Genomic DNA, 17,955 nt, shown 5'->3' on the forward strand with positions numbered 1-17,955 from the left:
GTGTTTCCTTTCAAATGGTATCAAGAATGTGCATGTCCTGAGCTACAGCCAGTTAGATTTGGGTATGTCATTTTAGGTGAAAATTTGAAAAAAAGGGTTGGGTCCTTAAGAGGGTATGCTTATAGAATTTATGCAGCTTTTACCTAAAATGTCCTTAAATTGACAAAGCGAAAACCGAAATACCTTTACATAAGTATTTCAGGCCCTTTGCTATGAGACTCGAAATTGAGCTCAGGTGCATCCTGTTTCCATTGATCATCCTTGAGATGTTTCTACAACTTGATTGGAGTCCACCTGTGGTAAATTCAATTGATTGGACAACATTTGGAAAGGCAAACACCTGTCTATATAAGGTCCCACAGTTTACAGTGCATGTCAGAGCAAAAACCAAGCCATGAGGTTGAAGGAATTTTCCGTAGAGCTCAGAGACAGGATTGTGTCGAGGCACAAATCTGGGGAAGGGTATCAAAAATATTCTGCAGCATCGAAGGTCCCCAAGAACACAGTAGCCTTCCTCATTGTTAAATGGAATAAGTTTGGATTCTCCAAAACTCTTCCTAGAGCTGGTCGCCCGGCCAAACTGAGCAATTGGGGGAGAAGGGCCTTGGTCAGGGAGGTGAACAAGAACCCAATGGTCACTCTGACAGAGTTACAGAGTTCCTCTGTGGAGATGGGAGAACCTTTCAGAAAGACAACCATCTCTGCAGCACTCCACCAATCAGGCTTTTATAGTAGAGTGGCCAAACAGAAGCCACTCCTCAGTAAAATGCACATGACAGCTCGCTTGGAGTTTGCCAAAGGACACCTAAAGACTATCAGACCATGAGAAACAAGATTCTCTGGTTTGATGAAAACAAGATTGAAGACTTTGGCATGAATGCCAAGTGTCACGTCTGGAGGAAACCTGGCACCATCCCTATGGTGAAGCATGGTAGTGGCAGGATCGTGTTGTGGGGATATTTTTCAGCGGCAGGGACTGAGACTAGTCAGGATCGAGGGAAAGATGAACAGAGCAAAGTACAGAGAGATCCTTGATGATGTTTTTGCTTTGTCATGATGGTGTATTGTGTGCAGATGAGGGAAAAAAACTATTTCATCAATTTTAGAATAAGGCTGCAACTTAACAAAATGTGGGAAAAGTCAAGGGGTCTGAATACTTTCCAAATGCACTGTACATTTATGCACACCTCTGATAAAAGTGCCATTGTGTATTTCCATCACACAGCATCATACAAATACATTTTCCATACAAAGACAGACCTTTTGCCATAATACCACAATTGGCAATGTGAAAGTCATCTCCCCATTTTCATACAAAGCATCACATCCCTGGTCCCTAAACTGTAAAATTCCATCGAGTCTTGTTTTATCAACATCAGCCACTCGTCTACTGGACTTCCGACAAGGGATTAGGACAAGCCGACGGAATGGCTGTGGCGGTAGCCGGCCCGGCGGGGGCTTTTCCACGGCAGAACAAAGGAAAACACAGATTAGACACCCCTGGATGCCAGCCACCAGGGGGCAGTGTCCCACATGGGAATAACACACATCCAGCTGGAACTCATACACCTGAATCCCACTATATCGGGTCAAGCCGAGCTGAGCCATACTGGGCTGGCCTGGTTGCACATCCACCAGAGTCGTTGGAAGCGTGCTATAAAAGACAATGTGAAAACAAAATAGTTGAGGCGATACGGTTCAAATCAAATCAAAGGTCACATGCACATATTTAGCAGATGTTATTGCGGATGTCGCTGAAATGCTTGTGTTCTTAGCTCCAACAGGGCAGTAATATCTAACAACACACACACAAATCTAAAAGTAAAAGAAAGGAATTAAGAAATACAGAAATATTAGGACGAGCGATGTCGGTCGTTCAGGGCTACAGTATGAATCGTACTCAAGAGGACAGAAATAGGCAACTCTCTCACTGCCAGAACCTCAGCTCTTCCACGACGTCAAAAATGTCCGTTGGTACCTCTTGACAGCAATGAGAGCATAGAAAGCACTGCCAGCAGAGTGCAGGAGACAAATATAGCCTAATCTGACGGGTGCGATAACATTCACAATCTGTCGTGTGCTGTGAGGTTGGCAGGGCTGGCTGAGTTCACAGATGCAAGCATTGGGCAGTACAGCTATTGGCTAGGTTACATACTAGTTAGGCAGTGCTTTAGCTTCAGAGCTGGCAGTCTCTAATGTTAGCGGTATGCTAACAGTCAAGAGTTGTATCAGTCTGCTAGTGGATTGGATGAAAGTTAGCTTCTGATGGATATTATTCTCAGTCCAAGTAGAATTCTATACCGTTGTGTACTGTACATTGCAACTGCACAGTTGTATCTCTAATCTACCCCTCTCGCTTTCTCCCTCATACAGTTTCGTAAGGAACTGGCTGTTATCTAGATGCAGGCACGTCCACAGATAGGGCTCAACCAGTGCCCGAGCACCTGCCCTTTTGCCCTCCTATCAAGTACTTTTCATTTTAAATTTAGATTCACTTTTCATTTTATTTTAAAATGAAATGACGTGTTCATCAAACGAGCAAATTTCATAAGCTCTTGAATCTCAGAAATGTCCCCCCTGCTCAGCCCGAAGAGCTCACTCGTCTGACTTGCATGCAGTGGCCACTGGCTGCGGGCGCAGGACGGGGAGACTTGAATACTGGTAGGAGGCTACTTTAGAGCTGCATCTGTCATATGTGTCTCCCTCAATGTTAGGGACAAAGAACGGGGCAAACTTGACTGCTTCTTAGTAACAGGCAGACGTCAGCAGCAGAACAAACTCACATCAAGTAAAAAACGAGTTGGTTTCAACAGCATAGCTAACTAGCTAGCATATTTACATCATCATTCGCTCTGATCGGCCGAGAAGACACTCTTTTCCCAATGTCAATCATCTCTCGTCGTCTGGCATTAGCTTGCTTACAATATGTGATGTTGGCTGTTGTCTTAGAAAATAAATAGGCCTATACATTTAGACATTTTGGCTAGAGAGACATTTGGTATGAATTTTGAGTTGAGAAAGTTATTTTTTGAGAACCTAAAGATCTGTGCACGGCCCTGTCTAGATACTTCTTGAAACTGTCCTCGGTGTGACCCTAAAGGGGTCCCCAGTGGGGTTTGTGTTATGGATCGGACCCTCTTGGCAGCCCACCAGTCTCTCTCTCTAGGCGCATCGTTTCATGTCACGCCAGACGTCACACTGCCTAAGGTCCCTGGGGCCTCTGCGATCCAGTTCACACACACACACACACACCCCACACCAACGCGACTTGAGCCCCTACACAATGCGTTTCAATCTGGACGGTGGCAGATAGCGCAGCGAGTAAAAGGAGGGACCTTCACAAGCGGCTGGGCCTGGGAAAAAGCTATCGAAAAAGAAAACCCAGACGAGTGTCCGCTCCTATCCGCCCCAACCGTCCACCATCTGAGTCTACAGGAAGGGGGGGACCAGACAGAGCAAAAGACGAATGTCCACTATCATCCATCCATCTGTCTATTTTCGAAAAACACACATTCAGGGAGGAAAACATATAGCCTCTTCAAGACACTTCAAAGGGGCATTACCCCTGAATCTGAATGATGCAGTGTGACTGGCGGTTGAAAAGATGGCAAAGGAGAGATGTTTCTCTCTCTCTCTCGATACCTTCCTGAGGGACTCGAGGCAACGAGATTGGGACTGAGACGGCGAATGGAGATATATGACAGATGAAGAGATTGAAGGATGAAGAGAAAGATATACAGTTGAAGTAGGAAGTTTACATACACCTTAGCCAAATACATTTAAACTCAGTTTTTCACAATTCCTGAAATTTAATCCTGGTAAATATTCCGTGTCATATATAATATTCCACCACTTTATTTTAAGAATGTGAAATGTCAGAATAATAGTTGAGAGAATATTTTATTTCAGCTTTAATTTATTTCATCACATTCCCAGTGGGTCAGAAGTTTACATACACTCAAATAGTATTTGGTAGCATTGCCTTCAAATTGTTTAACTTGGGTCAAACATTTTGGGTAGCCTTCCACAAGCTTCCCACAATAAGTTGGGTGAATTTTGGCCCATTCCTCCTGACAGAGCTCGTGTAACTGAGTCAGGTTTGTAAGCATCCTTGCTCACACACACTTTTTCAGTTCTGCCCGCAAATTCTTTATGGGATTGAGGTCAGGGCTTTGTGATGGCCACTCCAATACCTTGACTTTGTTGTCCTTAAGCCATTTTGCCACAACTTTGGAAGAATGCTTGGGGTCATTGTCCATTTGGAAGACCCATTTGCGACCAAGCTTTAACTTCCTGACTGATGTCTTGAGATGTTGCTTCAATATATCCACAAAATTGTCCTTCCTCATGATGCCATCTATTTTGTGAAGTGCACCAGTCCCTCCTGCAGCAAAGCACCCCCACAACATGATGCTGCCACCCCCGTGCTTCACGGTTGGGATGGTGTTCATCGGCTTGCAAGCCTCCCCCTTTTTCCTCCAAACATATCGATGGTCATTATGGCCAAACAGTTATATTTTTGTTTCATCAGACCAGAGGACATTTCTCCAAAAAGTACGATCTTTGTCCCCATGTGCAGTTGCAAACCGTAGTCTGTCTTTTTTAATGGCGGTTTTGGAGCAGTGGCTTCTTCCTTGCTGAGCGACCTTTCCGGTTCTGTCGATATAGAACTCGCTTTACTGTGGATATAGATACTATGGTACCTGTTTCCTCCAGCATCTTCACAAGGTCCTTTGCTGTTGTTCTGGGATTGATTTGCGCTTATCGCACCAAAGTATGTACATCTCTAGGAGACAGAACGCGTCTCCTTCCTGAGCGGTATGACGGCTGCGTGGTCCCATGGTGTTTTTACTTGCGTACAATTGTTTGTACAGATGAACGTGGTACCTTCAGGCGTTTGGAAATTGCTCCCAAGGATGAACCAGACTTGTGGAGTTCTACAATTTTTTCCTGAGGTCTTGGCTGATTTCTTTTGATTTTCCCATGATGTCAAGCAAAGAGGCACTGAGTTTGAAGGTAGGCCTTGAAATATATCCACAGGTACACCTCCAATTGACTCAAATTATGTCAATTAGCATATCAGAAGCTTCTAAATTACATCATTTTCTAGAATCTTCCAAGCTGTTTAAAGGCACAGTCAACTTAGTGTATGTAAACTTCTCGCCCACTGGAATTGTGATACAGTGAATTATAAGTAAAATCATCTGTCTGTAAACAATTGTTGGAAAAATTACTTGTGTCATGCACAAAGTAGATGTCCTAACCGACTTGCCAAAACTATAGTTTGTTAACAAGAAATAACTCAAATATGAAGAAAGAGGGGAACAGATGGTTCCCAAGAGAACGAAAACCGATAGATGGGAAAACAGACAGCAACAGTGAGAGAGAAAGAGAGGAATGAGACAGACAGAGAGAAGCATGCAAGACAAATATGGAAAGTGAAAGAGAGAGAAAGATGGAAAAAGAAAACAAACGGGAGCTGAGGCAGATTGTGGACAGAACAGCCTGAAGCACTACTGCAGAGCAGGAGGATGGCATGGGGGGCTGGCAAGGAGGCAGGGGAAAGGAATGGAAGGGGGCGGCCTGCCTGGGCTGCCACCGCTCCCTGCCGATGAGGTGCCCAGGATGGAATGTTGCTCCGCCCCTGCCTCGGATCAGCTGACCCCACAGAGAGAGAGAGAGAGAGGCTCCACTTTGGAACGAGAGGCAGGCAAACAGAGAGACAGGCAGGTCGTTTGGTAGGTAGGTATAGGCAGGCAGACAGGAAAGAGAGAGCTAGAGAGAAGACGGACAGAAAGACAGACAGACTCCCACATAACAGAACACCACACAGAAACACTTTACTTCACTATGGTGTCACTTAGCCAGTCAAAGAACTAGGAACAGGTCAGCTAGGCAGCTGGAACAGGCATATAAGCCTAGGTCAAACCACAACCGCACAACAAACACCGGGAGCGAGAGCCAGCCAGCAACTTCCGAGAGGGACAAAAAGGGAAAATGGTGCCAGATAAGGGGAAAAAAAGAGAGAGAGAGATCACACATCCCCACACAGACCTCTAATGCAGACCCGTGCGCGGCGTTCAACATGGTACACGTGAGGCAGAAGAACGGCACCGCCCTCAGCGGGCGCCATGTCCAGGTGAGGCGGGCTATGATGCCCCCCTGCCAGGTGGCAGGTTTTTGGGTCCGGGATGTTGGCACGGTCCAACCTGTAGCTACATGCTTCTCAAAATAGGATTCAAACTGAACACAGCCAACAAAGGTTCAGTGTTTCTTGTTTAGGCTTTAGTCTCCCTCAACAGAATAAAGAATAATAATGATCGGTGCATGGTGGGACTGAGAACCTCAAATATGGAAGGGAACAGAGAGGGAGAGAGAGAAGGGGAATTGAGAGATGGCTAGATTGATAGAAACAGAGCGAGAAAGACTGATAGAAACAGAAAGAGAGAAGAGGGAGAGAGAAAGAAAGAGGGAGAAAACAAGAAAACAAACAAACGCATTCCTTGGAGAGAGGAAGAAGGGAGGAGAGAGGAAGAAGGAAAGAAAATAGGCCAGCTAGTCTGGCAGAGGCAGACACCACATGACTTTGATTTGAAGGAGAAGATAAGTGAAACTTTGTGTGTGTGTTCCGTTTCGACGAAACGAACGGCATACTCCCGGCCACAGGCTAAACAGCACACCTCCGTCACAGAAAATAAAGTACCCAAAACATCCCTTTGTATCTTTAATTTGTTGTTTGGCATGTTCTGTTGTTTTTTTCTTCCCCTCGGTTTACAAGCAACTTCACAAAAGTAGGTCTTATTTGGGGGTTATCCACAAAGTCAATTACTCTGTAATCTCCATTGACTCATCTCCAATCTTTAAAAAGCTGAAACAGAATATTGAACGTAATAAAGCAGACAAATCCTGAGGGACAATATATTGAAGTATTTCAAAATCCCTTCTGAAGATTAAACAAAATGGTTAAACCTGATTATCTTACATAATTTAAATCAACAGAGCTTGCGGTTGAAAAACAGTTTGTCAAATAATAGATTGTCAAACAGATAATTTTTTTTCTGTTGGTCCAGTGTGGCCTAGATTCACTTCCTTCTCACTACCTGTCTGTTGTGTGTGAGTACAGCGGCAAAAGTGTTGACGGGCACAGATACTTTGTTTTTGCTACTAATATGACCAGCGGAGAGCGAAAGGTTGTCGAAACTACGGAAAACGGGTGAACGTCCAATTGACCCGATTCATATTCTGTTGAGAATGTGCAGAAAACACAAACACAAAGTATATGCGCTCTCTCTCTCTCTCCCCCCCCCCCCCCCCCCCCCCTCTCCCCATCTCCCTCACACACCACACACAGACACCCCTAAAGCGGGCCAAACCCCCCCCCCACCACGACCCATATTCCCTGTATGTGTGCTCACCAGCGGCCTGCCACTGATTTCCTCTGATGTCTAACTAAGAGGGTTCGGCTCTACAAAGGCCTTCACACACCCCTCGCGGTAACAAGGGGTGACTTGAAAAACGGGGCACCCCCGAGCCTTTGAACACTGTCAGCGCCGTGACTAATTGTGTTATGTCATTTCCCCCCTTTGTACCGCCGTCCCACTGGTCAAAAACATGACTACGTCCAAAATGCAGGCCTTTTTTCCTATAAAATGCACTACTTTTGACAAGAGCCCTATGGACTATGCACTATATAGGGAATAGGGTGCCATTTGAGACTCACTCCCTCTCTGGCCGAGGAAATAACTGATCAGGGAATCAGCGATACCTGATATTTCCTCGTTTTGCGGCAAGACGGACGTGTCTTCTAAACTTGACTAAATCTGATTAATAAATCACTGTATGGACTGGGATAGAAGATAATGGAGGAGGTGTCTGCTGAAGTAAATTTTCCTCGAAGATCATGAGGAGTGTGTGTGTGTGTGTGTGCATATGTAAGCATGTACAGTACCAGTCAAAAGTTTGGACACACCTACTCATTCAAGGGTTTCTCTTTATTTTTACTATTTTCTACATTGTAGAATACTAGTGAAGACATCACAAATATGAAATAACACACATGGAATCATGTAGTAACTAAAAAAGTGTTAAACAAATCAAAAAAGAAGCCACCCTTTGCCTTGATGACAGCTTTGCACACTCTTGGCATTCTCTCAACCAGCTTCATGAGGTAGTCACCTGGAATGCATTTCAATTAACAGGTGTGCCTTGTCAAAAGTTAATTTGTGATTAATTTCTTTCCTTCTTAATGCATTTGAGCCAATCAGTTGTGTTGTGAAAAGGTAGAGGTGGTATACAGAAGATAGCCCTATTTGGTAAAAGACCAAGTCCATATTATGGCAAGAACAGCTCAAATATGCAAAGAGAAACGACAGTTCATCATTACTTTATGACATCAAGGTTAGTCAATGCGGAAAATGTCAAGAACTTAGAAAGTTTCTTCAAACGCAGTTGCCAAAACCATCAAGCACTATGATGAAACTGGCTCTATAGGGGACCGCCACAGGAAAGGAAGACCCAGAGTTACCTCTGCTGCAGAGGATACGTTCATTAGAGTTACTAGCCTCAGAAATTGCAGCCCAAATAAATGCCTCACAGAATTCAAGTAACAGACACATCTCAACATCAACTGTTCAAAGGAGACTGCATGAATCAGGCCTTCGTGGTCGAATTGCTGCAAAGAAACCACTACTAAAGGACACCAATAAGAAGAAGAGACTTGCTTGGGCCAAGAAATACGAGCAAAGGACATTAGAGCAGTGGAAATCTGTCCTTTGGTCTGATGAGTCAGAATGAGATTTTTGGTTCCAACCGCCGTGTCTTTGTGAGACGTAGAGTAGGTGAACGGATTATCTCCGCATGTGTGGTTCCCACCGTGAAGCATGGAGGAGGAGATGTGATGGTGTGGGGGTGCTTTGCTGGTGACGCTGTTAGTGATTTATTTAGAATTTAGGGCAAACTTAACCAGCATGGCAACCACAGCATTCTGTGGCGATACGCCATCCCATCGCCATCCCACATGATTCCATATGTGTTATTTTATAGTTGTGATGTCTTCACTATTATTCTACAATGTAGAAAATAGTAAAAATAAAGAAAAACCCTGGAATGAGTAGGTGTGTCTAAACTTTTGACTGGTACTGTATTTGTATATGTGTGTGTGTGTGTGTGTGTGTGTGTGTGTGTGTGTGTGTGTGTGTGCACATATGCAAGCATGTATGTATTTGTATCAGTGTGCGCGCATTTGCCTGTGTGTGTGTGTCTCTCTCTCCCTCTCCACACGACAATAGGGTGCTCTGTGACGGATCTGAAGCCTCCATTTAGCCAACGCTTCCGCCGGCGGGCTGTGGAAAACACCGCCGCCCGCCTCGCCGCCCCGACCCAGCAGGCTGACAGGGGCTCGGCGGAGCAGAGAGCCGCATGATAAAAGGCTCTATTTCACAGGCAGAGACAACAAGTAGAGTTTCTTTTTTTTTCTTCATCCACAACGGATCTCTGAATGCTTTTGAGAAGAGGCACAGAACCTTTGGAATTTCTCCGGAGTTCCATAGGCCTGAGACAGTGACTATGGATATGGATAGGGACCTAGGTTGAAATAGTGTTTGTTTTCTTTCAAATACTTTGATTGAGCCTGCCTGGCGCAACGGAACGAATAGGATAGTCCCAAAAGAGCAAACCTGTCACCAGGCAGGCACAATGAAACACTTTGAAAGTAAACAAATACTCCTTGAAACCCGGTGTGGACTATGGATGGGAAACAAAGGCCAACATGTTAACAATTTCACTTTTAACATATCACATAATAGCAATATCATTATGAATATGCCATGAGTTGGAGGTGACTAATTGCGGATTTTTATAAAAACCCTTACAGCTCTGTCCGCTTCTAACCTCAAGAGAATGTTCATCTCTGGATAGAATAATGTGGTGTGGACCTGCACTTTTCTTCAGTCTTCAGTCTTGTCAGGAGAACTCAATGCACTTTCATGAGAGATGCAGATAGAAAAGCCATGCAGGTTCAGCGAGGGGGAAGGAGGGGTGTAACTGCAGACATGGCTCTGTGGAATGCACACTTTTTAAAAAGCGCCTGGCTAGACAGGCACCGTTCCTCCCGCCCTCTCTTTCTTCCTCCCTCGCTCCTCAGCCCTTCAGGAATGAGACAATGGAAGAATCCCGGAGCTGATCTGCCAAGAAAGAGTTCCGAACGCTCTTGGCCTGTGTCCCAAATGGAACCGTGTTCCCTATAAAGTGCACTATACAGTGAATAGTATTCCATTCGGGACGGTAGATGTGGACAGAGAGAAGATGGAATGTCCGCCAAGCACATGGCGTGACGTTAGGGTTAAAGTTTGGAAAAGCGAGCACCTGGAGTACGCCCGGTGAGGTGTTGACCCACGCGCGAGTCTAATCAAAAGCAGGCGAAGGATGGGCGCACGGAATTTCTGACCTCACTCTAGATCCACATCCTTGCTTTACCCCCTCGTCTGTCTGGCTGGCTGTCAGGCAAGCTGAGTCCCAATTGAAATTTGGCAAGAGTGCAGAAATCACAACAAAAGCTTAACGACGGATGAACGCAGAATGAAGCCTCTCCTCATGCGAACCATGTTTATGTTTCCAGAATCTATTACTTTCCCTCCGATCACACAAGTCAATCACCTTTTTGTGATTGACTATGCACTATTTAAGCGAGAATAAAGCCGTGGAAAACACAAGCATCCAAAACGACAGAATGCAATGGGAACCCTCATGCAAACTTAGCTCTACCATTTCATTTCAGAAATGTTTCCATAATCCTTTCCTCCGAAAACACACAAAAACAAATCCTCTTTTTGTCCGTAGTGACAAGCCTCGCAATGATCTGTACAGCCAAAACCATCCAAACCTCTGGACACGCAACAGGAACTCTCCGTCTCATGCAAACCCAACATCTCGTTCCCGTGAATGTTTCCATAATCTTTTCCCTTTTCCATCACAAGAGTCAATCATCCCACCTCATTGGATCCGTGACAAACTCTACCGCCATCAACAAACGTTCCAATTACCTGGGTGCTGACAAATCGTGTGCCGTCCGTTGCCTCCACTGTCAGGTTATAATTGGATTTTTGCTCGGCGTCGAGGGGCCTCGCCACGATCAGGGTCCCACTGGCCTTGCCCACGTCAAAGCGGCTGTCGTAGTTCCCACCTGGTGGAAACGATGGAGGGAAGGGTTAGGCGGGCGCACAATTAAAATGGACAGGAAATGAGTGGGGCTATCATCACCTGTTTAAACGATGGTGCAGCACTGGAGCTAGGTAAACTAACAGTGGCATACGGTTCTGTTTGGCTGTGGTGTTATTCTAGAGGCCCTTATACATCCATTGTATGTAATCCATGCATAATAATATGTATATTATCCGTACTGTTGCTTATATCAATATAATAAGCAACACAATCCCTATTGTTGATACATACAGAAGCACATGTGTACTGCACTATGCATCAACAATGTGAATACATTTCCCTGTGGTTATGTTAACTTTCCAGTCTCCTTATGGAACCATATGTGCAAGTGGTACGATGTGTATACATCAAACACATACAGTTAGCTGCAAGTGTCAATAGATTCCACAAGACACCACGAATGAAATACATACGGTACGTACACAAAATGGAGCCATATGTTCATGTGCGATATATGTGTTTATGTAAATCTGTTGTCACGCGATCACAAGAACGACGGAAACGATGCACAAGCTCAACCACGGGCACGTGACAGCACAACTGGGTTCAAACACTATTCGGAATCGTTCAAATACTTTGAGCGTTTGCTCTAGCCTGCATGGAGTGTCAGATGGGCGGGGTTTACACTGCTGGGACTACCCCATTGGTCTATTAAGCCAGGCAAGCTCAGACAAGCACAGCTAAAGTAGTTTAAATGATTTCAAATAGTATTTGAACCCGGGTCTGCGTGACAGACATCACAGTCAACGACCTCTTAATACAACCAATGGTATTAGAGAGGGTCACTTAATACAGCCAATGACAGTAGAGAGATCCCATTACGGCAGATCTACCTTCCGCTGTACAGTTGAGGTCGCAAGCCATCTGAACGATGTAAAACACTTCCTCTATGTCTCCTTCTGGACAAACCAAATCCAGTAAGCGAGAGAGAGAGAGAGACATTCCCAAAGGAGAAAAGAAGAGCAGCAGAGAAGCAGAGAACACAGAAAAAAGAGAGAGAAGGTGTCAGTCAAACGTTGGTTAGAAGACGGGAGGGGGAGAAGTACTTTCAGGAAATGTCAGGAAGAGTTTATGCAGCAGAGATGTTAACAGTCATCGTGCAAAGAAGTCCCCATAAGAGATTCAATTATTACAGTGAGAAAGGAGAAAAAAACATGTATATAGGTTTGTAAGTTTTGGGGTTTGTAGGCTACACACTCACATCCACTTGCTAGGGTTAGTGCTAAGAAGAATGCTACAAGAATCTATGCCGGGGATGTCTTCCCTTGACTATAAAACTAGATGAATCTCCTTCTAGAATGCACTCAACTTAAACACACCCTGGCGCGTATGCACAGACCCGCCCGCACACAACCTAAAACAAAACCCCTGCGTCCACTCGTCAAGGCTTCACCTGTGATTTCGAACCAGACGGGCGTGTCCGACGTCTCCGTGGTGATGACCCCCACCATGTGCGCCACGGGGTCGCTCTCCATCACCGAGAAGAAGAAGGGGGGCTCCTCGAAGGCCAGGGGGCGCGAGCCAGCCGCCACCTTCGGCTTGGGGATCCACTCGATGTGCAGCCGGCAGGTGGACAACTTCTGGGGGCGTCCGTTGTCCACCGCTTTGATCTGATAGAGGGAATGAATTGATTTGAATTGATTTGGGTAACACAATTATACAACAAGATGCATTGGACTCCCGGGGGATAGCACTTAAAAGCATGAATTTAAATACTTTAATTAAAACACAGGGAGAGGGGGGGAGGGGGCGAGAGAGAGATAGCAAGAAATAGAGTGAGAGACAGAGACAAATAGGCAAAGGGGTCAAAGAACGGTCAGCCAGCCCACATGGGGAAAAACAACAACAGAGCAGAACACCTGTTACCATGGCGTTCCCCGTTAAACAGGTGTTGGTGGAGCTTATTGTGTCATGTGTCTAATTCTGTCAAGTGAGATAAATCTATCACAGGCAACATTGGCCCAAAAGTACTACGACGTAAAAATACTGTGACTATCCTAAGCATCAAAAGGTTATCAACAAATGCAATTTGGCATGTACATTGGAAATGTAAAAGTATGATTTGTTCAGTAATTCTCTAAAACACTGGCTCTAGTTTAAGATGTCATATAACTCAGCATGTACGTTGACATTCCCCTAAAAGCAAAATAAAATCCTAAGCCTAAGTGACTTCTCCCCAACTTTACAGAACAAAAATATAAATGCAACATGTAAAGTGTTGGTCCCATGTTTCATGAGCTGAAATAAAAGATCCCAAAAAGCTTATTTCTCTCAAATATTGTGCACACATTTGTTTACATCCCTGTTAGTAAGCATTTTTATTCTGCCAAGATAGTCCATCCACCTGACAGGTGTGGCATATCAAGGAGCTGACTAAACAGCATGATCATTACACAGATGCACATTGCGCTGGGTACAATAAAAGGCCACTCTTAAATGTGCAGTTTTGTCACACAACACAACGCCACAGATAGATGTCTACATTTTGAGGGAGCTAGCAATTTGCATGCTGACTGCAGAGCTTTTGCCAGAGAAGTTAATGTTCAATTCTCTACCATAAGCCGCCTCCAACGTCGTTTTAGAGAATTTAGCAGTACGTCCAACGGGCCTCACAACCGCAGACCACGTGTAACCACGTCAGCTCAGGACCTCCACATCCGGCTTCATCACCTGCGAGATCATCTGAGACCAGCCACCCGGACATCTGTTGAAACTGTCTGTAATAAAGCCCTTTTGTGGGGGAAAACTCATTCTGATTGGCTGGGCCTGACTCCCCAGTGGATTGGCCTGGCTCCCAAGTGGGTGGGCCTGGCTCCCAAGTCGGTGGGCCTATGCCCTCCCATGGATGCGCCCCTGCCCAGTAATGTGAAATCCATAGATTAGGACCTAATGAATGCATTTAAATTGACTGATTTCCTTATATGAACTGTTAACTCAGTGAAATCATTGAAATTGTTGCACGTAGCGTTTATATTTTTGTTCAGTATAAGATGCGGAGGAATTTCCTCATGAAAAATCTGGAGTATACAAACTACGAATCCAAATGCGCTAGGCTACTCACGGTGAGGATGTCATACTCCCCGGCAGAGGAGAACTTCTTGGACGACACCAGACCCGTCTTTGGCTCGATGAAGAACTTCCCGTGCTCATCTCCCTCCTCGATGGAATACGAGATCTCAGAGTTGGCCCCCTCGTCACGGTCCGAGGCGATCACCCGGTACACGGGATCCCGCTTCAGAGCCCGGTCCTTTTCTGGTTTCTCCCGTTCCGGAAGCTTGATCTTGTAGATCTTCTCCAGGAACTGCGGCCGGTTGTCGTTCTCGTCCAGGACTTTGACGATGACGCGGACCGTGGTGGATTTGGCGGGAACCCCGTGGTCCGTGACGGTGATCTATTAGGGAAAAGTTGGGGAAAAACATGGAATTAGAATGGGAGAATGGGAATTATGTTGACTGTGACTTTAATCCGATTGAAAAATAGGGGAAAATATGGAATTAGAGGGAAAAGAGGGAAATGTAAAGCTTCAAAGGATTTCTGGGAATTAAGTGTCAAGGCCAACAGTCAACGGTAGAACGTCATCACATTTCACATTTTGAACGGACGTTGTGTTCCATTTACCCATGTAACGTTGGGAAGAGTTGTCACGTAAACATTTCCAATTAAAGCCATGTTTGAAACCAGTTAAGCGAAACAATGCATATACCGCAGAGGAAAGGGGGGACCAGGCAATAATGGTGCACATATGTGTAAGCAGTAGGCTCTGCATCTCTTGAATATCTAATGACCAGAGCTCCGCCGTTTGATTGAGGACGTTCCTTATTCAAAGGCCTTGAATTAATCAAAGAGAGCGGAGGTAAAAAGTAAACTCGCTTTCTCCCACCCCCCCCCCCCCCCCCCCCCCCCACCCCCCACCTCTTCATTTCATTGCTGTACACACAAATGCTTCTCAGTAAGTAAATTGGCTGCCAAAATTGAAGCAATTCCTTCCGAGATTAGCGAGTCATCTTATTCAAAGACCCACGCTGTGCTTCCGGGAACCAATATGCGAAGGGAACAGGCTGTTATTCACTCGCTCGCTCGCTTATTGAAATTGAATTGTTCCCTTGCCTTCTTTCTTTCCCTTTCAGTCGTTCGTTTTTACAGTGAATGGATTCGAATGAATGCGAGAGGCAAGTCACAGTTTTGCCTTTTTCTCTGAGACAAGCGCAACAAGACGGTCCACAGACCACACTCGCTTTGCTTTTCTGCCGCAGAAGAATGAGACTCGTCGTTATTTTGGAGATGTAGCAGGCCCCGTCTCTTTGGTGAGCAATGTCTCCTTAGTGCTCCAAAAACTGCATATTCCGTTAAATGGGTTTACTTGATACATGTATCACCATCCAACCAGGCACAAGGAGGAAAAACTGCTTTTTATCTATGTGGATGTTTTCTTCCTCACAGTGATAGAACTATTAGGTATCAAACTCCAGCCTGGTCCCAAATCAGTTTGTGAAGTCTTGCCAATTCCTATGGTAATTGTCATGTGGCACAAACTGTTCTGAGACCAGGCAACAACAAAAAAACACACCAGTGGCATGACGTGTTCACCACGTTGGAAAGCCAGGGGAGAAACAATTGTTTAAAAATAGTTCCAAAATAATAATTAAACCCTACAGCCTACAGTTTGCCGGAGGGACATAAGTTAGTTTGAACACTTGGTAGTTTGAACACTCAGCTGTTTTAACACTTTGTTAATTTGGCATGGCTTAATATCTGAATGATGTCTAATCTTTCAAATGAAATGCACAGCCGAGACAGCTTAAAGTACTCAGCCAGCCATAAGCTTAGCTGATCCAAACAAAACACAACACTTAAATGTTATGAGTAACTGGGAAACTGAACTGGGGTTCGTCTATCTATCTCAAAGCGTCAGAAATAAAATAGAGAGCTGAACAATAGTCATTTAAAACCATCTGCTCAGCGCTACAGCAAAATCACTTTGGGGGTTGGTGGTCACACTCTATTTGGCACTAGCAGCGACGATTAGCGGCATAATGTGTTTTTGTTTCCCCGCGCCTAGTCGGTCCGAGGCAGTCCGAGCTATTTGCCCGAACAAAATTAATGAAATAGTACGACGAGGACCATTCGAGTTCGAGGCGGCATGCTCCTCTCGGGAGCAGTGTTGCCAGTGCGTTGGCCCGTATTCTCATATTCTGTAATGAACATTGCCATTACGAGCAGATGAGTTCATTTGGCCCCGTTTCTGATTATATTTTACATGCGTCCTAAATGGTACCCTACATCTACGTAGTGCACTACTTTTGACCAGAGCCATAGGTGTCCTGTTCAAAAGTAGTGCACTATACAGGGAATAGAGTGCCATTGTGTACACACTCTTTGTCCACAGTTCCCAGTTCCCTTTGTGAAATCAAAGCAGTGGATTGAAAAAAGCTGAAGACGAGGACCCGGCTAACGTTAACAGGTGAACTCTGCTGTATGTGGGTGCATCTCAAATGGTATCCTATTCCCGATATAGTGCACTTCTTTCGACCAGTTGCCCACAGGCCTCTGGTCAAAAGTACTGCATTAAATAAGGAATAGGGAGGCCATTTGGGACTCCGGTCAAAAGCAGTGCATTAAATAGGGAATAGGGTGCCATTTGGGACGCACACTGAATGGTAATTATGCCGAGCGACTGGAGAGACAAGACGGGAGCATCAATTACAAAGACAAACTGAACTCTGTAATAACGTACGGGGCACGGAGGGTTAACTGCCTTTCTCAGAGGCAGAACAACAGATTTTTACCTTGTCAGAGCTCTCTCTGAGAGAGTGTGTGTGTGTGTGTGTGTGAGAGAGAGAGAGATGGTGTATGTGAGTGTACATGCGTGCGCGCTTCCCAAGCCCTGCTAGACAGTTGCTCATCAGCACATCCTACTCTTTCAAAACAAAGTCTTTACCAGAGGACAGTCTCTGTGTCTGTCAGACAGACAGTCACAACAACGTCAAGACAGTGTCACAATGGTTCTCGGGCTTTTCGTAATTAAATGTTTACACTTGGAGCGCATTGTTGCACGTCTGCGACAAACCCCTGGTCAAATGGGGGCCAACTCTCAAGTCGGATTTAGTGAAATGTTAGTGCTTAGACACACAGGCATTAATCATGAAAGTGGCTGAGACTATAGAAACTTGTGAAGTTGGTGTATAGATAGGCCTATGACCAGAACATTCAACTTGCCTATCTTTCAGGGCTGGGCGAGCATATCCTAACATATCTCCATTGTTGTTTCCTCTCTCTCTCTCTCCCTCCCTCCCTCCCTCCCTGTTCTCAGGCTTGTCACCCTGCCGCTGAAGCCGACACACACTCACCAAGATGAGCCTGCCGTTTTCTCATTCAGAGACCTCCCCCACTCCCACTGCCAGTGGCACACACACACACACACACACACACACACACACACACACACACACACACACACACACACACACACACCACCACCTACCAACCCTCACCCCATCATAACCCTCCCCACCCAGCCACTCCACTCCAACTCCTCTCCCGGCATCTGGTGCAAACAAGGCCTGCAAAGTCAGCCAGCCCCGACCACCCCCCACTTCACTAGCTCCACATGTTCTGAAGTCGCTATGGTTACCAGCCAGACTCTGCTAGGAGGCCAGGCTAGGAGCAAAGGTCTTCGTCCCAAAAGGCACCCTATGGGTCTTAGTCAAAAGAAGTGCACTACATAGGGAATAGGGTGCC

At 45.4% G+C, this 17,955-nt stretch overlaps 1 protein-coding gene across 8 annotated transcripts in view; it reads right to left on the bottom strand.

The window, feature by feature from the left end:
• The window catches only part of LOC129855819 (protocadherin Fat 1-like), a 92,551-nt gene that overhangs the window by 37,260 nt on the left and 37,336 nt on the right, over nucleotides 1–17,955 (bottom strand). For 5 of the 8 annotated variants that reach the window (XR_008759563.1, XR_008759564.1, XM_055923854.1 and 2 more), the window contains exons 5-8: nucleotides 14,279–14,608; nucleotides 12,611–12,827; nucleotides 12,051–12,116; nucleotides 11,040–11,179 (exon numbers count right to left, since the gene is read on the bottom strand). Coding sequence is in view for 6 of the 8 variants with exons in the window: in XM_055923854.1 (XP_055779829.1) it covers nucleotides 11,040–11,179; nucleotides 12,051–12,116; nucleotides 12,611–12,827; nucleotides 14,279–14,608 (753 nt within the window). In the remaining 2 variants the exon portion in view is untranslated. The remainder of the gene's footprint in view (nucleotides 1–11,039; nucleotides 11,180–12,050; nucleotides 12,117–12,610; nucleotides 12,828–14,278; nucleotides 14,609–17,955) is intronic. The other 3 variants (XM_055923855.1, XM_055923853.1, XM_055923856.1) reach the window with 2 other exon arrangements.

The sequence above is a fragment of the Salvelinus fontinalis genome, chromosome 5 (genome assembly GCF_029448725.1).
Source record: "Salvelinus fontinalis isolate EN_2023a chromosome 5, ASM2944872v1, whole genome shotgun sequence".
Lineage (NCBI taxonomy): Eukaryota > Metazoa > Chordata > Actinopteri > Salmoniformes > Salmonidae > Salvelinus > Salvelinus fontinalis.